The sequence below is a fragment of the Carex rostrata genome, chromosome 17, assembly GCF_964058835.1.
Source record: "Carex rostrata chromosome 17, lpCarRost1.2, whole genome shotgun sequence".
Lineage (NCBI taxonomy): Eukaryota > Viridiplantae > Streptophyta > Magnoliopsida > Poales > Cyperaceae > Carex > Carex rostrata.
Genome location: NC_135934.1, coordinates 7,941,768 through 7,967,720, shown reverse-complemented (window position 1 = coordinate 7,967,720; position 25,953 = coordinate 7,941,768). Strand labels below are relative to the sequence as shown.

Genomic DNA, 25,953 nt, shown 5'->3' with positions numbered 1-25,953 from the left:
TAGGTACAAGTATAGGAGTAGAACTAGGGTGTTCTTAAGTTCACCAAGCCTCTTAATGAACTCAAGTCTAAAACTTATCGAATCAGTTTCAAACGACTAATCTGAACCATTGAAACCCACTTACCTTACGAGTGATGTGTCTACATGTAAAAAAAAAAAAAAAAAAAAATTAATTTTGCATAGAGTCAAGTAGTCAAAAAAGATTCAAAAAATGAATGCATTTAAATTAATTTATTAACCTTCTACATGACTTTATACTAAATTAATTCGAATGCTTAAAATTTTCACATGTAGACACATCACTCATAAGATAAGCGGGTTTCAACGTTCATTATTTAAAACCAATTCGATGAGTTTTAGACTGAAGTTTACTAAAGAATTTGATGAATTAAGAACACCCTAGTTCTACTCCAAATATAGAACTAGGTTTTGTAGCTCATGACATAATTTGGAAAGATCTATATAGATATTTTGTTTTAAATGCAAATATGTACTAATGTATATATGAGACCACCTAATTGACACACTAAATGTCCTGTTGTTCTACTGGAGAGCACTGCTTGGTTTAGTCTTGATCAAATTAATGGTAATATTGACTACACCTAATTAAGCACTGTTTGTGGGACCCTCATTTGTCTAATGTTCGTGCAATGAACAATAAAATAAATTGGACCATATGTTGTTGCAAACATAAGGGGTCCGCTATGTTATTACTATCTGCTTTGTACGATTGCATTTGGGTCTTCAAAATTTTTTTTTAAGAAAATTAACGAAAACATAAATTCTATTAATCGTTTAATTAGAGGTAGCGGTAAGGGATCATTCAGTGTTTACAGATTTAACGACAACATCAATGGATGATAAATCATAATAATTGCATGTCTTTTATGTCCATTTTTTTTATATTTTATGTACTATCAATTATGAACATGATGTCAACTACTTTAAATAACATATAGAGCATATCGATTGCATTATTATGAGCTTTTAATATAAGAAACTCATTGGAAAAAATAGACCCTTTATAAGGATTTTGTATTCCATTTTTTTTATTACTAAGATGAAATAGAAGATAACCAATATTACTAATTGATGGGGCCAATAAAAATCCTAGTATTATTTGGGGCTTAAAAATATTGAGTATAAGAGAGTCTAAGCTAAGGTAAAAAAATCCCTTATATTTCTCTATATCAGCAAAAATTGTTGATATTCGAATTTGTATATATTTCGAGTGAGAGAGAAAAATGAAGGCCCCTTCAAATTTCATTCATGAGGGACACCGAATATATTAATTTTACAAAAAAAAAATTAACAGATAAAGAAACACTAGTGTAAAAACTGGAATCAGGATCGGCCTATTTGGATCGGTTCTATGAGCCAACCGATCCTAAAAGGTATTTGAATCGGTTTTCTTAAAAAAACCGATCTTAAAAACTATTCAGATCGGGTTTTATTGTCAACCGATCTTGATTTATGAACTATCAGGATCGGTTTTTTGTTAGAACTGATCCTGATACTATCAGGATCAGTTATTCTAAATAACCGATCTTAATAATTCAACTATCAGGGTCGGTTGTTTATAAAACCCGATGATCCTGATAGTATCAGGATCGGTTCTAACAAAAAACCGATCCTGATAATTGAAATATCTCAAATAAATCTTATATATTATTTTTATCTCAAATAAATCTTATTAATTGAAATATATCAGAAAATAGCATCTGGATCGGGTCTATACATAATAACCGATCCAGATAACTTAAATACATCTAACAAATTAAAATATATTAGAAAATAGCATCTGGATCGGTTCTGTACATAATAACCGATCCTGATACTTTTTTTTCAAAGTTGGTTCTGCAAAAAAAAAAAAGTATCAAGATCGGTTTTTTTATAAAAAACCGATCCTGATACCTTTTTTTTTTTTTTTTTTTTTGCAGAACCAACTTTGTGTGGTGCGCTGTATGTAGTCTAAAATGCTCTGTTCGGATTGAAAGCAAATTGGCATAGTGACAGCTTCAAAATTGAGATAGCAAATTTCATTTTATAATTAGTTTTTTTTTTCAATATTTTAAAATATTTATGTTTGTAATTTTAATATTGAGAAGTATATGTAATTACTAATTAGGCATTTGTGTTATATGCAATTAGTGTGGTGATTAATAGTATATATATATATATATATATATGGTTGTTGTATATGGCATATGGTTCAATTATAAATTTTTTTTGATGAAAATTAATGTAATTTATATTATTAAAATTTATGTGATAATATAATTAATTATTTGACATTGATATTTCATTTTGAAGTCATTTTGACTATTGAATTTTTTTATACAATCATGCATGATGCATTAATGACTTGTGCCATATAATAATATACATAGGACTTGAACCCTTGTTGTGTGGGGTTGTGAAGGAACGGATACGAACATCAGCATTTGGTCGATCGAAACCGTTAAAATGAAAGAATGTCATATTAATTTCACCATTATAAAATTTGATACAATTCGGGATTCATTTACTAGTTCATCAAAGCAAAACAATATAGCAACATCGCACGGCCGTAAATAGTTTACGTTGGATCACGGCTTACAGTTGTCGGGCCTTCGGCACTTTTATGTTATTAATGTTCTATATTATATCTTGATCATTTTAAAAATTATTACATGTCATTTAATTACAGACCCACCGTTGGATGATCATGCAGAAATGAACGGTCTGCATTCCATTTAACAATTTGATGCCATTAATAATAATAAAATTGTACAAAATTGATCATGGTAGAGTTGATTTGGCCATACAAACACAAATAAATAATTTTTATATTTTTCACATTTTTCTTAATATTTATCCGTGTACATGCATTACCAAACAGAAAAGAAAATAAATGGTAGCCGTTTGATGGTTGATAGACCATCAATATGAGTGGGGTTTACCTTAGTGATTTTTCTCATATATAGTATCAGGATCGGTTTTTTATAAAAAACCGATCCTGATACTATTAACTCCCTATATAACCTGCTTAGGGTTCTTCTTATTTTCATTTCGCGCCTCTCATTTTCAACTTAGCGTCTCTCTCTCTGTGTCTCCGTATCTCCCTCTCAAATCCTCAGTACTCTTTGTGTCTCTCTCTCTGTCTCCGTCTCTCCCTCTCCTCCGTGTCTCTCTCTCTCTTTCTCTCCGTCTCTTCCTCTCAAAGCCGAGCCTCTCGCACCTCCGTCTCAATTGTGTCAGTTTTTAATTTTTTTTTATTGTTTCAAAAATTAATTAATGGTGTTTGTATATTGTTTTACAGTCTTGAGGACATCTCGCTCAAGTTACTTAATCATCCGGCCGATCAACTATCACGGTATTAGCTTTATCTAATTTTCTCATTATTATACTTTAAAAACACATTTTTTTTGCATTTTTTATTGTAAAATGTTTTTCCATCTAATTGTTACCTTTGTTTTTATTTTTATGATCTTTTTTAATCTCAAGTGATGTGATTGCAAAAGAGGTAATTATTGATTTTTTTTATTGTTGTGCTTTACATTAATTGCATAAATGTGTGTTAATTGAAGAAATAGCTCAATTAGTCACTTGTATGTTTGTTAATTAATTTTTTTTTGGATTTAAATTTCTTGTTATAATATGTAATGCTTCACAAAACTTTGTATGAACATGAATTTTTTGTAATAATTTAAGATGTGTATGATATTTAATTTAGGATGTGTATATATTTGATTATTGCTTCTTACTGTGCCAAAAAAAAAAAATTTAGGATGCTGGCCATTCAAATATATATGGAAGCTGGTCAAATAAATAATTTTTTTTTTAGCTTCAATAAAACATTAGGATCGGTTTTTTATAACCGATCCTAAAAGTTTTTTTTTCCAGATCCTAATTCCAAAAAAAAAAAAAAATAGTATTAGGATCGGTTTTTTATAAAAAACCGACCTTGATACTATTTATTTATTTTTTTTTTTTTTGCTACAGAACCAACTTTGAAAAAAAAATAGTATCAGGATCAGTTTTTTATAAAAAACCGATCCTAATACTATTTATTTTCAAAGTTGGTTCTGCAAAAAAAAAAATAGTATTAGGATCGGTTTTTTATAAACAACCGATCCTAATACTATTTATTTTCAAAGTTGGTTCTGCAAAAAAAAAAATAGTATCAGGATCGGTTTTTTATAAAAAAACCGATCCTAATACTATTTATTTTCAAAGTTGGTATAAAAAAAATAGTATCGGTTAACCTAAGGAACCGATCCTAATAGGTATTAATTTGGATCGGTTATTTTAAAGAACCGATCCAGAATATAACTATTAGGATCGGTTCGTTAAGAAAAACCGATCCAGATAACTGCTATTAAGATCGGTTATAATAAACAACCGATCCTAATAGTTGCTATTTGGATCGGTTCTTTAAAAAATAAAAAACTGATCCTAATAGTATCAGTATCGCCTTCATCAGGATCGGTTGTATTCCGATACTGATATGCGTATATAACCGATCCTGATTCCATATTTTCCACATAGTGAAAACAAAAGAATATAAATCTAACTTTTATTCACTAATTAGTCAAGCGTGTGTATTCTATGATTGAATGTGGGTCTTATAAAATAGTTGCATCATTTATGTCTAAATTGCCGAGACTCTCCAACAATCAAAGCATTTAATAAACCAAATGGCAGTTTTCTTTCTGTCACCGATTTCTATCCACCAAATTCCGGTCTATTATTATAAGAATTTAGATCCATTCAGGTACCTGATCTGGTATAATGAGATCCGAAACTGTTTATTTAAACTGGTACAAATTTCAAATACTTTCGTGCATCTAATGCAAGTCCGAAAATCATCGATCGACTCAAATTTTTGAGTGAGTCTATGGTACTATGCATATTTGAGTTTTCAAATTCTAACGGTCGATCCGAACCGTTCATCTTGTTCTCCATATTAATATGTGTTTGGAGACCAAATTTTACATTTTTTGAAATTTTTTTACTATTTTTTTAGATTTATTGAAAATCACTGTTTTTGGATGGTCCAGAATTTTCAGATCAAGTGATTTTCTAAATATCTAAACAAATAGTAAATTTTTTTCAAAAAATGTAAAATTTGGTCTCCAAACACATATTAATATGGAGAACAAGATGAACGGTTCGGATCGACCGTTAGGATTTGAAAACTTGAATATAGAGCCGTGATATGCATAGTACCATAGACTCACTCCAAATTTTTTTCAGATACATGCGGTACCTGAGGGGATACTCATTCTTATTATAATGTCTAGATTTTTATCCTTGATAGTATTTATGGAATTTTTTTCAATCCAACCCATTTTTTTTAAATAGCAACAAAATTTATATCATGAAATGAATGCCAAAATTATGAAATCATAATCTTCAGTATGTAATTATTTGACTAGAGCATAATTGTAATATTTTCCAGTAGAAAGAATTTGATCAAGACTAATAAAGCTAGCCAAAGATGGGACACAACAAGTAATGATAATAAGAAAATATACACTATCATTTGGATCCAATGTTGTGGTTCATTAATTAAATTTAGAGATTTCGATGAATTCATCAAATATTCTATGGTATATATGTACATACATATACATGTTTTGTATTGGTATCGGGTACAAATCCAATAGCCTATTATATATATGACTAGGGAGTAGGGACACGCAACTAACAGGTTGGCAACACCAAACGAATTAATAGTTGGTATGCGTAGCCATGTTACTTGTTTTTACATATTTTGTATTGTTTTTATGAGTTACGGTCCTGATTATGACGCTACATTGTCTTTCTCTTTCACTCGTGCACACCTTAATTTAATTTGTTTGTACTGCTGTAGGGCTGTGAATTTATTAAAATTTGACAATATATATGCTAATTTATATCTAACAAAAATATGAGGATCAAAATACAGGTCCACGTTCATTATCGTAATGGATTTCCGATAAAAGTTGGATTGTATTAGATTTTTTTTTTGTTAAAAGACATAAAACAGTAAAATTATGAATAACGTAATTAACATGAGTGGATATTTTTATTTTATATATAAATGGAGATTGGCTCCCCTATGCTATCAATTGGTTTTCTGATTTTCAAAGTTTAAACAATCAATTCAAATCGTTAAATGTGATATTTATAATATAATGTGTTTGGAGACCAAATTTTATATTTTTTGAAATTTGGTTACTATTTATTAAGTCAGTTTCAAAATCACTGATTTCAATAAACATTGGATTATCATATTATGTACATATTATAATAAATACTATATTTCAAAGGAAATTTATCAATGACAATGCATCGGTTCGGATCAGGTCCGAACCTATTTCCCCCCTCCGTGCGGTAACAACGGAGGCCGATGGTTCTTGCCAGTTGCCATTATCACGCTTCCATGCTAAATCCTTACTTTTTTTTTATTTCTTCTTGAATTTTGTATAATACAAAATATCTCAACTTTAAAAAAAAGAAAAAGAAAAGAGGCATAAGCCCATTTCATATTACTGAAATTGTATAATTACAAAAAAAAACTAGTGTCAGTGTATCAACCCAGGGGAAATACCTCGACTAGGAATCAGAAAATCTCAAACCACAAAAATAGCAATAAGTTCATACATCAGCTATAATAAAACTAGAGCTAAGTTCCAAAAGTAATCCAGATTAGCTAATACTAAGCCACTCATAATGGGGCTAGGGTAGATTAGGTAGTCAGAGCAAAATGGTGAGGCTTTCTTCGTCATCCATCAAGGGGCCTCAGAGTCCTCATCTATGTCAGTATGCTGGTGTATCACCATATGTAAAGGCATGAACTGGCTAATAGGAATCGTATCCTCCACTACTGGCATTCACTCTCCAACAGAGTCTTTGGTCTTCCTTTTTAGCACACCTATCCAATACAAACAAAGAGATTTTATCATAGTAATCAATGTTCTAGCTGTTTTAACTTGAGCATTATTAAAGCACATATCATTTCGATTTTTTCAAATTTCGATTTTTTCAAAGTGTTCAAGCGACAACACTTATGACAAAATATCTCAACTACTGCCTCACTTTAATAGCTAGTGAAAAAATGCTAGATTTTAGACTGTACTGACCAGATCGTCCCACAATTTCCCATCTAAAATTGAGATCACAGATTAATCACAATTGCAGTTTTGATTTATCAATTTCCTGCATGGTATTTTGATCATCGTTTTGAAAATTTGATAATTTGTTGACATCTGTGTAAATTTCCTACATGGGGATAGAGATATTGACAAAACTAGTTTGATTTCATACAGCACATCAGTCATATATTTTTTCATTTTGTCTCTATTGATCATTATTTACTGTTATTTTCCATATTAGCGTGTACATGTTTATTTTCTTAAGATGTACTCTTTAACAACATGATCAAATAAATAGGTACAGACCAATGGAGAAGCGTGAAATTCACTAATAAACCTGTATAATTAATTGACAAATAATAATAATGCACCTTTAACGGATAATTAATACGTGTAATTAACAATTGAAAAGTTATGACAAATTTTTATATATTTAAAGAATGAACACATAGAGAAATCAACAATTTACACCTTATCTATACATGTTTTTCAATCAAGATACAAGACCAAAAATGTCAACAACATTCCAAATCCATGATCAACCATAAAAAAAATTAACAAAATTAAATTTTGAAGTTGGACTACAATAAAGAGAGAAACAAATATGAAGTCAGAAATTTTCTTCTCTTCATATATTTGGAGGAAGAGGAACAAAAAAAGAAAAGGAAAAAAATAAAAATAAGCAATTGTAAAACTTTAGGAAAAAGTTTCAAAGGGTTACATGAATTTTTAGAAGAGGTAAAGTAGACAAAGGAAGTAACAATAACGATGTCATGAGTAGGATAAACAGGTTAATTAATTACTACGTACATGTGTGGAAAAGAAGATAGGAAAATAATGCAATACATATTTTCTATTGATTGAAGGCACAAAAAATAACCAAAACAAATTCATGACTTAGTCTAACAAAACATCTGTCAATACCACTGGAGCTACATGGAGCTCTATAATAAAAGTAATACAAATTAAATAGAGTCGATTTGATTGAAATCTTGCTAGTCTATTTCATGCACTATAAAATTAAGGACCAATTTCAGCTTTCTTCAAGAATGCCATGCCATCCATTCAGCTTCTCTAACACAGGAGCAGTGTTCATAATTAATGAACTTTGCAACTTTCAAAATAGAAAGCTACTAGCAGTTTCCGAACACTAATTTTCGGATTATTTTCGAATTTAATTGAAAAGTATCTGTAAACTTCTTCACGAGATTCTGCAAACTTCAATACTAAAATTTGTAAACCGATTCAACAAATTTTGCAAACATAATAACTTTTCATTACCGTGTGATCCCCCAATAAACCTCCACTTTGACCTCCAGTTTAACAATTTTAACCGTTTTGAGAGGGACCACTTGTAGACCTTTGACCACGATCACTGGAACCACATCTAGAAGAAATAACAACTTTTAAAAACTAGAAACTAACTGGAACCACTTTAAAATTATGTAAACAGATACATGTAAATTTTTGTTTAAAAAAAATAATAATTCAAAATTTAAAACTTAAAAGTCAAAATAAAATCGTTGGAATGATCTATATCATTTTATCTATGCACGTGTAAAAAATTATAATATTTTAATTTTGTTTTGGTTGTCATCAAGAGCTTGTAAAAAATATACTAATGTGGATAATTTCTAGATGTTGATTTTTCAACTTATTTATTCACATTTAAACAAAATTAAAATGTGATAATTTTTTATGAGCACATAGAGAAAATAACATAGATCACATCTAACGGTTTTATTTTGATTTTTAAGTTTTAAATTTTTAATTATTAAAGTTCTAAAAATGGAAGCATGTTAGAGACAAAAAATGGAGGCATTTGAACCCTCCTCGTTAACTTTTCTCTTTAAAATAATATACGTTCACATTTTGAAGGCAATTATACAAGTTAGATTTATCTGTTCCATTCTCCTCGAAGAAGATTGTAAAAGTGATGCTGAAGGCTTGTCCAAAGGCAGCCGTTTTGCCGATGTTCACAATTTGAAGGCTCTTGTACCAATAATACCAGTAACACAATTCCAGTATTATTGAATTTTGGGTTCTAAACCAAAATTGAAATAAAATTGTTAATACAAGCTCTTTACTGATCTAGTCCTCTTGGTGAAAGTTTTGGTACTTGTACCAGTAATACTAGTGAAGTTAATTTGACACCTCGTGACAGTTCAAAGCCAAACAATTAATTCACTGAAAAAAATGAAGAATAAACACAATTAAGTTTGACACTCCACAATTACATACCATACTAGTATAGCATGTATATGTTGGTTACAGAGTTTGACAGAACAATTTTTAATTTATGTACCGCACAAATAATAGAATCAAAATAATGTTGCATATGACTTGTGCGTTGCATGATTAAAATTTGCTCTGTCGAAAAGTGTACCCATGTGTTGCTATATATATTCATAATTTCATATCTGGTTGATTAATTAAGTTCTTTTTTCAATTTGCCAATATATGCGGAGTGTGTGCAATAAATTAAATATCTTGCATGCAGTAAACTAAACTATAACAATTACATAAATGTGCTTTTGTTTTGAGAAAAAGAAAAAAAAAAAGAGAACCTGAGCTTGAACTGTTTGGTAAAGGCAAGAGATTGCGCTAACCTGTACCGTCAACCAAGTAGGCGAGCAGTGTTCGCTAAAATTTCCTCCTGATGTGCAACTATTCACCATGATGATGAACGGCAAAGAAATGTGGTCTACGACTGTTTAATGGACTTATAAGCACATTTGAAATTATCTTATTTTATTTTATTTCTATGTTTTCGTTCTTCTTTCTCATGGGGCCTGATATTGGGCCGAGCTCAATATTGTTGGCAAGAGAACCCAACTCTATATATATGCAAACCTGAAATAGCATGCAAATATTGAAATATTAAAAACGAGCAAAGTTTTACATATATCAAGCCCATTACAAAGTGTCCATTCTCAGGCATCTTTCACATTACCACCCTGTAAAATCCAATATCATAATATTATGTCACAAAAGTTGGAATTAGAATTATATCCCCTAGAAGGCTAGAACGAACCACAAAGAGACGGGGATGTTACAATGCCCTTTCTCCTCCTCCGACGCCCCTTCATGCCTCTCCGTTCCTTCATCTTCCCAAACCCTAAACCTTACATTTACCCCTTTCGACTCTTTTCAAACCCTAGCCCCTCACTCGCCATGTCCGCTACTAACATTTCAGGCGGGGTTTATGTGCCTCCAATGCGCCGTCTCCGTTCGGTCATTGAGGTGCCTTCCTCTAACGGAGCTCGACCTATGACGGCCTCGGCAGTGTCTAATGGAGGTTGGAGAGACTCTGCGGCGGGGCCCAGTTGGCAGCAGAGTGCCGGGTACTCCAGGCGTGCCTATGATGATTGGTCAGATGATGATTCTGATATAGAAAGGGATCGATCACCGGTCTCCAGCAAGGTTTAATATTCATCTCTCTCCTTCTCTCTCTTTTACTGTACCACTAGCAAGAAAGTTCGTTTTTTTTTTTTTTAACATTCCCTCTATGATGGTTTAAGCCATTTATGTTTCATGGAAGGTGCTTATAATTTAGAAATATTTCCCATCTGATTAGTTCCAATTTGCCCCTTTCATGCTACAATTATAGTTATAACATGGGAAAATTGAGCGTGTTATTTTACTGTTTCATCTCTCTCTCTCTCTCTTACTGTTTCACCACTAGCAGTAAGTTTCTTTCTTTGTTTTTATTTTTTACCTTCCATCTAGGATTGTTCAAGTCATTTCTCCTTCCATGTTTCATGGAGGATGCTTATAAATTAGAACAATTCAAATTGTGTTCCATCTGATTAGTTCCAATTTGCCCTGTTCATCCTAAAATTATAGTTGAAACATGAAAAAAAATGGTGGGTGTTATTTTTCAGGGAGGATCGAACTCAGATAATGTGGAAGAGTGGAGATGGCGACTTGGCATGCTCTTGAAAAATGAGAGAGAGCAAGAGATTGTCACTAGAGAAAGAAAGGATAGACGTGAGTTTGACCAGCTTTCGCAATTGGCTGATCGAATGGGCCTTTACTGGTACTCTCTCTCTCTCTCTCTTTATCTCTTTCTCTCACTCCTTCACTCCCTCACTGATACCAAAGTGGACTGTACCTGTATGATTTTCAGTACTGTACGGTACTTAAATCTACTGATGAATTGGTTACTGGTTCTTGCTTTTTTGTAATGGAAATAATAGCAACAGCACAACAAATGCCCTGACACATGGCCGGATTCTATTGCTGATCTAAAAATAGAAATCATAAAACCAATAGAATTTCTTTCCATGTGTCAGGGCATCTTCTTTAAAAAATCGCAAGACTCAAAGCTTCCCCTTCTAGCACATATGCTCTCTATCGACCCAAGTGCATGCCATGTCTTATGTTAAGGAATGGGAGTCAACTAAGAGATGGTAAAATCTTTCATATCAAAGTGATATTCTCTTTTTAACTAAGTGTCAGACATTATAATTTGATATTATTTCTTTTGAAATTTCAGCCGTCAATACGAAAGAGTGGTTGTGTTTAGCAAGGTACCACTTCCCAATTACCGACCAGATCTCGATGATAAAAAACCTTTAAGAGAGGTACTGTACTTTTTTATAACTTTAAAATTGCCCTTAGTCTGAGAGGCATTGTAAAAAGGTAATTTTACCTATAGCTTTCAAACCATTAAATTTAAGTTATAAACTATACATAATCTATATGTTGTTATTTTAGGGAATAATGATTAATATGTGGAGACTTTTAAGGGCATTATTATGATTTTTTTCCAAATTTTTTGGATATTGATTAGCACCTTACTATTTTGAGCCTGTGTTACTTCTGATCTTTTGAGGCCACAATTGCAATATCCGTATTGGATCGCAAAATGGTAGTTTTACATTAATTTGATGGTATCTAGGTGTCGATACCATTTGATTTGCAAAGAGAGGTGGACAATCTATTAGCGGACCACCTTCAGAGAAAACGACGCACAAGAGGTGTTTTGCCAGGACCCGCATTCTCTAGGTCGAGCAGCTCTGACAGCTTTGGTGCTGATGAGGGTCCTGATCAGCAGTCTGACATGGCGCATCCAAGTGCTGTCATGGAGAAAATTCTCCGAAGAAGAAGCTTAAATATCTGCAACCAGCAGCGGATTTGGCAGGTATTTGCATTTATCTAGGTGTTAGGGTTATGAATACATTGTTCTTTGTTTGTTTTATGAGTGAGGCTACTGTAATATGCATATTACGGATTGACCTGTGCTACAGATTCATATTCCTATTTTCAAAGTTCAAACAGTCGATCCGAAACATTAAACATGATTTCTATATGAAAATGTACTTGGAGGTTGAATTTTACAACTTTTAGAATCTTTTTACTATATTTTTAGATAGGTAGAAAATCACTGCATTTTGGTTGGTCCAGAAATTTTAGATCAAGTGATTTTCTACCTATCTAAAAATTACAACAACAACCAAGCTTTTAGTCCCAACCAAGCCTATCTAAAAGTTAGTAAAATATTTCTAAAAAATGTAAAATTTGTTATCCAAGTAAATTTTCATATGGATATCATTTTTAATGGTTCAGATCTACTGTTTGAACTTTGAAAATGGAGGTATGGATCCATAGCATGGATCAATCTGTAATATGAATCTTATCCTAGCCTCACACTTGTTTTATTTACGTGTAATTTGGGTTCAGGTAATAATAATAAAAAATATTATTTTTATAATTATTAAGATAATCAATATTATTACAAAAAAGATCAAAAACTTTTTTGATTAACGGAATACTTATATTTGGAAAAGGCTCATTGGATTCAATTGTACCACATAATCTTTTAAAAGGTGTTCTTAGTGAATTGTCGACGTTCCACGGTATCTTTCCTTTGAATCTAAATGAAAACAAAAAGAAAGTTCAATCCAATTTTTTCTATCCAATTTGAATGGATATAGATGGGAAAGAACCAGAGAGTTTTTTTAATATTTTGAATACAAAAAAATTTGATAAACTAGATGACCAAATTACTTGAATAGACTAGAATATTCAGTGAGTTTTAAATGATGTTTCAAGTTGCTTCTAGTTATACTCTGTCAAATGTAAATACATATTTGCTATTGTTTAGGAATCATCTGCAGGCCAAAAGATGCTAGAATTTCGCAAAAGTTTACCATCTTACAAGGAGAAAGATACACTCTTAGCCGAAATATCTCAAAATCAGGTCTTCAATTTCTTTTCAATCAATTTTTTTTTTTTGTAAACAAGAAAACTCAGACGTGACAAGGTGGAGAATGATTAAAGCTGTTTGGTTGTTGGGTGAATAGGTTGTTGTAATATCTGGCGAAACGGGTTGCGGTAAGACAACACAAATCCCGCAATACATTCTAGAATCTGAGATAGAAGCTATACGGGGGGCCACATGCAGCATAATTTGCACCCAGCCACGGCGAATCTCTGCTATGGCCGTCTCTGAGAGGGTCGCCACTGAAAGAGGCGAGAAGATAGGGGAATCGGTTAGTATTACCTTTTGTAGGTTATACATAGTTTGGGTTAATTTCTCATGTACCCTTAAAAAGTTCTTCAATTTCTTATTTACCCATTTACTATTTATTATATCTAATATGCCCCTTAACTTTTACTTCCTTTCTTATTTGCCTACAAAAATTAATTATCCATAGTTAATGAGTCATTTAAATCAATTATTTTAAATAATAGTCTCATTTTCTTCTCTCCTTCATAATTTGTGAAGGAGAGACGAAAATGAGGGCATTATTGAAAATGACAGACTTAAATGACTCATTAACCCTGGATAGTTAAGGGACATATTAGATAGAACTCTTTCAGGATAGATTACAAATAAACCCTACATATTTATAGTAAAATTTTGGATATGGATGTGCATCAGTTGTGTAGTATATTGTAGGTCATATATTATTTTTTATATAAATTTGTTACGATTTGTAGGTGGGGTATAAGGTGAGATTGGAAGGAATGAAAGGCCGGGACACAAGACTACTGTTCTGTACCACTGGTATTCTCCTAAGGAGGCTGTTAGTTGATCCAAGTTTGAAAGGTGTTACACATGTTATAGTGGATGAGATACATGAGCGTGGCATGAATGAAGGTCCGTGTGTGTGTGTGTGTTTTCACTTTGTATCATCTGTAAATTACATGCTTAGTGCTGAGGGGTACTTTAATTTTGTTCAGATTTTTTGTTGATTGTACTAAAAGAGTTGCTTGTGAGACGACCTGAGTTGAGGCTAATACTGATGAGTGCAACTCTCAATGCCGAGCTCTTCTCCTCTTATTTTGGTGGGGCCCCCATGATCCATATTCCAGTAAGTAATCATATTCTTTATGACCTGTTCTCACACGTATAAATGTTTTTCCAATATCTAATTTTTTTTTTTGTAAAATTTTAAATTCAGGGATTCACTTATCCAGTGAATACTCATTATTTAGAGGATGTACTAGAAATGACGGGTTACAGACTGACACCTTACAATCAAATTGACGACTATGGCCAGGATAAGTCTTGGAAAATGCAAAGGCAGTCTCAAGCTTTTAAAAAGAGAAAAAGCCAGATTGCCTCTTCCATCGAGGTAAAAGAAAAAATAGAATAATGTTCTAGCAGTTGTGCCATCCTCCGGTTCAGTGCTTCATATAAGCCCATATTTTTCATTAACTTCTAACTTCCACACCAACAAGTATTTTTGTGGGGTATCCTACCTGAGGTATTTGAGATTTGCGAGATTACTACTCTTGTTTGAAGGTCCATTTAAGTTTCATTAGTAGGTACATATTCTGTGACTTAAAACATAATTGAAGTTTACCGTAGAGATTGGGATACATGTGCTTGATCTGTCTCTGTATCTGTGTCTGTGTCTGTGTCTGTGTCTGTGTCTGTGTCTGTGTCTGTGTCTGTGTCTGTGTCATTAATAATTAATTGAAAATACTGATTATACTTTGATACATACACAAAAGATACAATGTTTCAATATCTATTATCCTATCCAATGCTACTCATGTGAGCACCTATACAATCTTCTCTACAATATTACCCCCGTAGAATTACATACAATTTTGTTAAAGGTTATTATACTATTTACAATATATATATATTCTCTAACATTAATTTCATACTAATGTTGCCAGGAAGCGTTAGAAGCAGCTGATTTCAGAAATTACAACCCAAGGACGAGAGATTCTCTCTCATGCTGGAACCCAGACTCGATTGGGTTTAATTTAATAGAAAATGTTTTGTGCCACATCTGTCAGAATGGGAGACCCGGTGCTATTTTGGTTTTCATGACTGGTTGGGATGACATTAATTGCCTGAAAGAACAGTTACAGGCGAATCCACTTTTAGGTGATCCTTCCAGGGTTTTACTTCTTGCTTGCCATGGTTCCATGGCCAGTTCAGAACAGGTATTTTCATATATATTCTCATTTTAGGTGTAATGGTATATATGTACATGTTTCATACAAGAATTCGGATCCCCCCAGGTACCTGAGGTGCAATAATTGAATATGGAGTGTTCTTTTAGCTTGGCACGTATCTCAAAACAAACCCCTATAGTTTCCATAGGCACCGGATTGAATTTGGCTTGGCTGGGATTAATCTGAGCTGTCCTTTTGTTATTGCACCCTTCAGATATTTGAGGGGACACTCTTCATACAAGATGATACTTCCTTCATTGTCTATATATTTTGCTTATAGCATGTTAGGAGGTGGGCTATCATGCTTTGGGAAATAAAGCCCGTATTTTACTTTCCTCCCATATTTTGCGATTTCAATGTTCCAACAATCGATCCGAACCATTCAACATGATCTCCATACCAAATTTTACATTTTCTGGATCTTTTTATTATTGTTTTAGAATTTTTGAAAATCACTGTTTTTGATGGTCCTGAATTTTCTGAAAAACAGTGATTTTAAAAAATTCTAAAAAAAATACTAAATAACTTCCCAAAAAAAATGTAAAATTTGGTCTCCAATAATAGTTTTATATGGAGATCATGTTAAATGGTTCGAATCGATTGTTTGAATTTTGAAAACAAAGATATGGGTGGGAGGTAAAACAGGGGCTTTGCTCCCAAAAGCACCGTAGCCCACCTCTATTAGTACCATCTGTGACCTGTCATGCATAGTTGTTTGTCCCTTTACTAATAACTGTTTCGGTTTCAGAAATTAATTTTTGAGATGCCAGAAGAAGGGATCAGGAAAATTGTACTTGCCACAAATTTGGCAGAGACCAGCATTACTATAAATGATGTCGTATTTGTGGTAGACTGTGGAAAGGCAAAGGAGACATCTTATGATGCTTTGAATAATACCCCATGCTTGCTTCCAACTTGGATCTCTAAGGCCTCTGCGAGACAGGTACTTCATAATTTGTTCCTTTTTATCTTAAATTCCGTCATCCTTTTAGTTTGTAAATGGACTACATGCTATTGTTGAAAAGGAGAAGCAACTGATATTCCTACACAGAACTGTTTTAATGCCAGACAGGTACCAATCCCTATGCATAGCATGGATTGGTCTGTACTATGGATCAATAGTACGGACCAAGCAAAATCACTAATTTTGAATGTTCTAGAATCTTTGGATCAAGTGATTTTCTACCTATCTAAAAAAATAGTAATTTTTTTTTTTTTTTTTGTAAAAAATGTGAATTTTGATCTACATGTACATTTCATATAGTGATCATGTTGAACGGTTCAGATCGACTATTTGGAATTTGTAAACGAAGATATTGATCCATAGTACGGACCAATCTGCATTATGCATAGTACCATAGCCTCACTCAGGTTATATATCAAATATGCTGCTTTGTTTTCTTTACAGAAGCGTTATTTCATCACTGTTTCCAATTTGGTTGGGCACTCGTGCTGTTTCTCATTTTTACTTCTATTCTTTTTGTTTTTTAAATCATTAATGATGATGCTCGGTAAAATGCAGAGGAGAGGAAGAGCGGGTCGGGTGCAACCTGGAGAGTGCTATTACCTCTACCCTCGGTGTGTCTACGACTCATTTGCTGATTACCAACTTCCCGAGCTTTTAAGGACACCTCTTCAATCCCTTTGCCTCCAAATTAAGAGCTTGCGTCTCGGAAGCATCTCTCAGTTTCTCTCAAAGGCTTTACAATCCCCCGAATCCTTGTCGGTAATGTTTTAAAGCTTATTGCCACGCAGAGTACTTTATAGTTACTATAAGAAACTGTAACACCTGGTACTTATTGCCATGTGCATCAAACTTTAATAAAAAAAATTATTAGAATTACTGGGTGTTATAGAAACCAATGTACTGGAGAAGAAACACAAAAAGGAGAAATTGCCATGCGCATCAAATATTCAAAAGCGGCAGTGATAAGCTATGGCAATAATTTATGCACCAGTTTTGAATTTTACTGGTGGTGCACTGAGAATTTTGTTTTATGCATCTGAAGTTTGTTATACATAATTTATATTTTTGCTGTTACTGAATATATTATATTGTGCAGGTGCAAAATGCCATTGACTATTTAAAAATGATCGGAGCCTTAGATGGAAATGAGGAATTAACTCTTCTAGGTGCTTATTTTATTTAATAGCTACCATTGTGTGGCAATAAAATCTCCTTATTTTCTTTAATACAACATTTTGTTTCCTTTTATTTTATCAGGTCGGCACCTTGCAGTGCTGCCAGTTGAGCCGAAATTAGGCAAGATGCTTATTTTAGGGGCTATTTTTAATTGCCTCGACCCAATACTAACAATTGTTGCTGGGCTTAGTGTGAGAGATCCATTTCTGACCCCATTTGAAAAGAAAGAGGTAAGAATTACTATTTTGTTGTGCTTTCCAAAGATATTTGTGAGGCATTTTCGAATAAGTGAGGCTAGGGCACTTTGCAAAGTGCAAGTTGATCTGTACTATGGATTCATATTTTCATTTCCAAATCTAAATTGTTGATCCAAACTGCTCAAAATGATCTCCATTTAAAATATACTTGGTGACCAAATTTTATTTAATTTTTTTTGTTAATTTTTTTACTATTTTTTTATTTAGTAGAAAATCACCCAATTTAAAGATTCAGCACCATCCGAAAATAGTGAAATTTTGCCTATCTAAAAAAATATAAAATTTGGTCTCCTAGAAGATCATGTGTGTGGTTTTGATCAACTATTTGAATTTTGAAAATGTATATATGGATCCATAGTAAGGACCAATCTGTGATTTGCAAAGTACCATAGCCTCACACTTTTTGAATTATGATGCACAACTAAAATCTATTTAATTGTTGAACTTTCTTAACATATCCTTAGTCGAGCAAAAGAGATATATTTTTATATATGCATGTCATGGTGTTGCAAATGCAGCAAGCTGACTCAGCGAAGCTCCAATTCTCGTGCCGGGATTATAGTGACCACCTGACGCTGATGCGAGCCTACGAAGGATGGAAGGAGGCCGAGAGAACGGAAGGTTCCGGATATGACTTCTGTTGGAAGAACTTCCTCTCCTTCCAAACACTCAGAGCAATTGAATCTCTCAAGAAGCAATTTTTCTCTCTCTTGAAAGACACTGGCCTCATCAATGGAACCCTAGATAAGTGCAACCGGTGGAGCAGGGATGAGAGCCTCGTACGAGCTGTTATTTGTGCCGGATTGTACCCTGGTGTTTCTTCTGTTGTGGTACGTTTTTTTCCTTCTAAGGGGAAATTTCATGTATACTCCTAAAAAAACTTAAAATTACTTACTCCCCCCTCTAAAATTCATAATATTATATTTACCCAATCTTGCAATCACATTTTTAAAAAATGATACATGCTTTGTCTTTTTCATAGAGTAAAATGGGTACTTTGTAAATTTAAAATGAGTTTTAACAAAAAAAAAAAAATTGGGTAAATGTGTGAGTTTTTGAAATTTAGAGGGGTAAATATGATATTATGAATTTTAGAGGGGGGGAATTTGTAATTTCAAAGTTTTTGAGGGGTATACATGAAATTGCCCCTTCTAAGAAAATATGAGGGAGGAAAGAAGCAAGTTCAGATTTGTTTATTCATATTTAGTTTTTTTTTTCTGGAGAAAAGTTCAAATGCTACAGATTTTTGAGTGATTTTTTGGCAACTTCACAGGTTTATTATGAAATAATATATTAAATCATTTTTTATTATGTATTTTGTTGCTGTGATGAAATTAATTGCTTGCATTTTTGTGGCTGTGTATAGAACAAGGAAAAATCGATTTCACTAAAGACAATGGAGGATGGGCAAGTGATGCTTTATATGGTAAGTAAACAAGTTGAATTGGATGTACTTTTCTGATTCGCTTTACCTTTGTTGGTATTCTCTAACAAAAATTTTATATTCTTTTTTATTTTTTGAAGAATTCTGTGAATGGCCGTGAGTCTAGAATACCGTATCCATGGTTGGTATTTAATGAGAAGGTGAAGGTCAATTCGGTGTTTCTACGGGACTCCACTGGTGTATCTGATTCTGTGCTTCTACTTTTTGGCGGCAATATTTCGCAGGGTCCACTCGTATGTTTTTTTTTTTTTTCTATTTTAAATTGTTGTCCATTATTTGGCAAGACGTACCAGTTGGTGCAGTTCTTGTCCCCCACTAACTTAGTTTGGAACTTTTTTTTACAAAAATAAATAAATAAATAAAAAGGTAATTTGATAACTGAATGTTTTCTTCCATGTGAGAATTACAGGATGGGCATTTAAAAATGTTAGGAGGCTATTTGGAGTTCTTTATGAAACCTGATCTTGCATCATTATATCTACACCTGAAGAAAGAGCTTGACGAACTAATTCAAACCAAAGTAAGTGTTAACTCTCTCTCTCCCCCTCCCCCTCTCATGAAAAAAAAAGAAAGTCTGAAGGGAAAAAATAATTTGATTCTGGACTTTGGTTTTATGTGCCGGTACTACAGTGCTACAGTGGGCTTCAGTTAAAAGCGAATGGGCCTAATAAGATAGATAATTGGGCTTTAGATCGGTAATTGTAGCAAAATAAAGATCACTGTGTTTAGGCCCTTTATAAATAACTTGACTCAAAAAGTTAAAATAAACTCAGTTCAGTTCTGTCTTAAAATACAGACGAATGAGCTAATCACGAGATATTTCTGAAATTGGATTCTCTTTTAATAACAACAATTTTTAGGAGCTAAAATTTAATTTCTTTCCCCAATATAATTTGATTACTTGTTTACTGCAGCTACAAAACCCAAAAATGGATCTGCAACTTGGGGATGAGCTCTTATCTGCAATACGTCTACTAGTAACGGAAGACCCATGTAATGGGCGGTTTGTCTACGGCCGACAAGAGAAACCAAAATCGAGTCCAAAACCCACAAAAACGCCAGCTATGAAGAGACCAAACAGCAAGAACCCGCTTCCAACAAGCTCAGGAGGCGGCGGCGACAATGCAAAGAGTCAATTGCAAATTATGGTCGTCCGTGCAGGACACAATAACCCTGTTTACAAGACCAAGCAGCTTAGCACCGGCCTCTTTAGGTAAACTTTCATGTTCCAACTGTCAAGTCTTTTTGTCAGTAACTTGAAAGTGAATGTGTAGTCTATGGATCATATATATGTTTTTGAAGTTCAAACAGTCAATCTGAATCTGAACCACTCGACATGATTTCTATATGAAAATGTAGTTGGAGTCGCCATTTTACATTTTTTTAGATTTTTTTTTTTACTATTTTTTTTTATGAATATTGAAAATCACTACAAAGGTCCAGAATTTTTAAATTAGGTGATTTTCTAAATTTAAAAAAAAATAGTAAAAAAATTCTATGTACATTTTCATATGGAGTCATATTGCACAGTTCAGATCACTTGTTTGGACTTTGAAAATGAAAACATTGATCCATAATACGGACCAATCCATGCTATGCAGAGTACCATAGCCTCACTCATTTTCCTGTTATAAGAAGCTTTTCCAAAGATTGCAGCTTTGGTATTGCTGATGACTGCTACGTGAATGTCAAATTTTAGAAAGAAAAAAAAAAAAAAACAGATCCAAATATAGCTGTGATCTGGTACTGACCAGTACTTGCATATTATACATAACCCTGTACAGTACATGCTCTTCAACGCTGTGATTAGCACAGTAAATCCAAGAGAAATCCTTGTTTGACCCAAACTAAAAGGCAACGAATTATATATAATCTGCTTTTATTTTTTCTAGGTCAACAGTGGAGTTCAATGGTATGCAATTTGTGGGAGAGACCTGTGGGAGTAAAAAACTAGCAGAGAAGGAAGCGGCATCTGAAGCGCTTAACTGGTTATTAGGTGGTTGGTCTGGGTCAGGAAACGGGGCCCAGGGACAAGACCTAGATCACATTTGTATGATGCTCAAATCCCGTAAACCCAGCAAACAACACCGCCGTAATTAAAACCGTTATTTAGATTACAACTTAGTCCCTGAAACCTGACATGATTAGAATTTCAAAGTTTCAGGGGTGGATTTGAGATATTAGTCAGGCTTCAAGGTTTAAATTTTCTAATTTATTGGGGTTTTATAATATTTGTTTCCTTCTCTAATTAGATAGATAAGGTGGGGGGATCCCATAGATGAAATAGATAACAATTAGCTACAGATACCTCACAGTTTACTAATAATTTATTGGTGCCCAAGAAGTATTTAATGGGCAGTACAATCTGGGCATTTTGTAGTGAATGAACCTCTAGAAAATAGAAAAATAGGCATGTTATGTTTTAAAAGCGGATCGGGCGTTATTGGAGCCCATCAATGCCTACTCATCTCTTGTGTGAGAGAGATTCATGCTCTCTATTCTCCGTGTGGTGGATTACATGCTCTTCTGTGGCAATCTATTGCCTTCCTCTTTTTTTTTTTTTTAATATACTTGTTTTTGCATTCTGATTTTTCATATGGCCCCCTTTAGTTCTAGAGTGAGGCTGCAGTACTATGCTAGTGCACATCGGTCGGTGTTATGGATTCATGTCTTCATTTTAAAAGTTTAACAGTCAATAGGAACTGTTCATTACAATCTCCATATGAAAATGTACATCAGTGCCAAATTTTACATTCTTTTTTTAGAAGTTTTTGACTATTTTTCAGACAGCTAGAAAATAGCTAATTTCGGATGGATCAGAATCTTTAGATTGAGTGATTTTCTATAAAGTGAGAGAGATTCATGCATGCTCTCTCTACTCCATGTAGATTTCATGATCATCTGTGACATTCTATTGCCACACTTTTCATTATGTTTTCTTTTATGCATTCCGATTTTTCGTATACCATACTTTGGTACTCTAAGTTCTCTAAACGGCTAAACCCCAACTTTTTATGCATTGTACTTTAGTTTGAGATGGGCATTGCGAATTAAAGCTCATGTTTTACTTTGCGTTAATATTTTAGATTGTAGGGTTCAAGCAGTTGATTTGACCCATTCAAAATTGTTGTTTTTCAGAAAATTCTGGATCATAAAAAAGAAAAAATGCAATTTTGTATATTTTCTTTTTGTTGTTGTAAAATTTGATCTCCAAGAACAATTTAATATGGAAATCATATTAAGCTGGTCGGATTGGCTGTTAGAATCTTAAAATTGCAAAATATGGGCAAATTAAATAGAGCTTTAATTCGCAATTTTAATTAGTCCATCTCCTTTATTTTTACTTCTAATCTGCCTAGTATATTCCCATCAACACACAATGTACTCGAAATAGTGCTACGGGGAAATAGGAGTATATTCTCTTTTAACTTCTGATATTGAGTGACGTAATCACTTTTGGGCAGAGAACAGATCTATCACAACTTAAAAATTTCGTTGTATGCCTACGGGTTAAAAAAAAAAAAAAATCAATTTTTTTTTGTGGTTTATCTTAGCGGCATCTCCGCCTACTGTAGTGGGTCAGAACAGAGGCTCCAGGTTCCATTTTTATTTTGACTATTCATTCTAGGGGTGCTAATGATATTTTTTATTTATTTATTGACTCGTGCATGTATCTGATAAAACAGGTACGGGTAAAAAAAAATCATTAGCTTATCAGATACTGATAAGAATAATATTTTTTTTTGTTAAAATAACGAGTAAGAGTATTGTAAAGATTATTTTCTATATGTTATCATATACAGGTATATATAGAGATGATGTATGATATGATATACTTTTATTCGTGGTTAATATATATCTATTTAATAACACTATTTTATTTGTTTATATGATCCGTACCATATTTGATAAGACGAAAATAGTTAAAAAAAAAAAAATTGTAAGCTTATCAGATACGAATAAGTATACAATTCTTTTGTTAATTTAACGGATAAAGATATTAATATACTTCCACCCAATCCATTTCATTGCCGTTGACACTCCTAATCCAATGTGAGGAAATTGTACATGGTATGATTTGCTCAAAACAATTCCCTTGATTAGAGGTCTCTTGATTTTGATGCCTGGTTAATTGCAAAATTAAAATGGTCGGTTCTTTGCCTACATCAGCTTGGGGCTAAAATTCCCAGTTGTACAATAAATAAATAGAAATGTTTCAAAACGCTTTTTTCAAGAATAAATAAATAAATAAACAACAGAGAACCGATATTTCCTTTTTTTTGCACGCTGTAACCTTTTTTGGTATTAGTGCTTTTTGTATAGTGCTCCTTTTCAGCACTGGAAAGTTGAAAGTCTCGCTGATTGGTACATCAAACTGTTTCTTTGTCTTCTTTGTTTGTTCTTTCTTTTCTTTCTTTCTTTTCATTTTGATTGTATATAACTATATATCATAATGTTTTTATTTTTAACTTTTCTAATAATAAAAATTTTAAATTTTATATATTAAAAAAAACTAATTAAATTTGATTTATATTATTTTCTATGCATGCACAAACTCTTTTCTATTAATTTTCAAGTTTTAGGAAGCGTTTAATTGTCCACAGCCTTTTGTCCACCATTTGTCCACAGCTTTAACTTGCGCGAATACTGTAAAATTACTTCTACATGCTGTATAATTATACAATATATCACATAAAATATATCAGTTAATCACAAAACATCCAACAACTATTTGAAGTGGTCCCATGATAGTTAGAAAAAAATTGCAACTTGCACAACAGGACAAAATAAATGTACTTTCAAATTGTACTTTCAGAAATTACAGTTATAGGAAGTTATTGGCAGTTAGAGTTAGTTATTAGCAGTTATTAGCGGTTATTGGCAGTTAGAGTTAATTATTAGCTTCCGCACTGGGTTGAATCTTGTATACTGTAAAATTGAATCTTGTATACTGTAAAATTGAATCTTGTATACAGTAAAATTTTCAATTGAATATTGTATACTGTAAAATTGAATCTTCTACACAGTAAAATTTACAATTGAATCTTGTATACTGTAAAATTGAATCAGCGGAACTGTAAAATTGAATATTGTATACAGTAGAATTTTCAATTGAATCTTGTATACTGTAAAATTGAATCTTGTATACAGTAGAATTTTCCATTGAATCTTGTATATTGTAAAATATATACTGTAAAATTGAATCTTGTATATTGTAAAATTTTCAAATAATATTGTAAATTTTCAATTGAATCTTGTATACTGTAAAATTTTCACATAATACTGTAACTTTTCAATTGATTCTTGTATATTGTAAAATTTCTAAAACTAAACCATAAAATAATACCATCTATTATGTAAGATAAAGTGTAACAAATTCTACATTTCAGTTTAAACTACAACCTACAAAGAATCATGTATACTGTAAAATTTCAAAATATAAACCATAAAATAATACCATGTATACTCTAAAATTGGTAAATCTATACATACATCCATCATCACACAAAAAATATGTTCACCACAAAACAACATATGTTCACCACAAACAAAATTTGTTCAACACAAGATAAAAATATTCACCGCAACATTCATAATAGCATAATAGCAACAAAAAAACTATGGACAAATAACTTTTACATTAAAAACCTCATGTGTTCATTGTTCGGATGAGTAAAAAGCATCATCACAAGAACAACACGTTCTTTTGAGATGTCATCCTGCATAATAATAAAATAAACAATGAAACAAATTCGATTTATAACAAATAAGAATTACAAAATAATATTACAAGTTATTTACCTGACTGAAAATCATAGGAGTGCCTGTAATATGAAAACATTTCAATATGCACCAATACTGTAAAATTCATCATTCAATGCTGTAATTTAAATAACAAATCCTACAAAAAACATACTTCACATTTTCAAACATCCAGAAACTTTCATAACAGTTCGATATCCTGTAAAATGAGACATATATATTGTAAAATTAACAGATCAATACTCCATATTGCCTCTCTATCATCTATTTTCTCCAGATTTTCACAAGATGAATATTGTAAAATGACAAGATGAATACTGTAAAATTAACGGGGCAATACAGTAAAATTAACAGATCAATACTCCATATCGCATCTCTATCATCTCTTTCCTTCAGATTTCATTTGAAATGCTAGATCTGTTACTTCATACAACGAAAACAACAAATTCAACATAAATAACTTACTAGATTTTAATTTTGTTGTGCTCTTCAACAAAAACAACTTCTATTCGATCGCGCTCCACGATTGAAGGTTCCATTGCGATCATGTATAAAAAACAAGATCGAGTCAGTAATCTCAATTAAAATCGACATTGCAAAGGAAAAATGAATCAGAGAAGGTAAATACAAAAAAATAACAATTTCGATTTCGTTCAAAAAATATGGTGACAGATCTTGTATTATATATGCTGAGAAATTCCTTGAAAAATTGGCCGTGGCTGTCCATCCTTTTCATTATTCCCAAATGTAAATTAAGGATAAAGACAAGGCAAGCTATGCAATTAAGCACAAGAAGGCACA

At 32.5% G+C, this 25,953-nt stretch overlaps 1 protein-coding gene across 2 annotated transcripts; it reads left to right on the top strand.

Annotated features, from left to right (window-relative positions):
* The first annotated feature begins 10,166 nt into the window (after positions 1–10,166).
* On the top strand, positions 10,167–21,817 carry LOC144567914 (DExH-box ATP-dependent RNA helicase DExH3-like). Of its 2 annotated transcripts, none has more exons than XM_078318101.1 (20): positions 10,167–10,544; positions 11,006–11,160; positions 11,620–11,707; positions 12,025–12,267; positions 13,231–13,326; positions 13,430–13,618; positions 14,070–14,229; positions 14,313–14,443; positions 14,534–14,707; positions 15,261–15,533; positions 16,294–16,488; positions 17,068–17,271; positions 17,609–17,678; positions 17,770–17,918; positions 18,464–18,775; positions 19,312–19,371; positions 19,470–19,622; positions 19,799–19,909; positions 20,304–20,602; positions 21,282–21,817. In XM_078318101.1, exons 1-20 carry the CDS (start codon positions 10,179–10,181, stop codon positions 21,487–21,489), a joined length of 3,636 nt encoding a protein of 1,211 aa, XP_078174227.1. In that variant the 5' UTR covers positions 10,167–10,178; the 3' UTR covers positions 21,490–21,817. The 2 variants fall into 2 exon arrangements, with proteins under 2 accessions (XP_078174227.1, XP_078174228.1); XM_078318102.1 differs by lacking the exon at positions 10,167–10,544 and adding an exon at positions 11,417–11,533 and having other exon boundaries at positions 11,023–11,160.
* Positions 21,818–25,953: the final 4,136 nt, after the last annotated feature.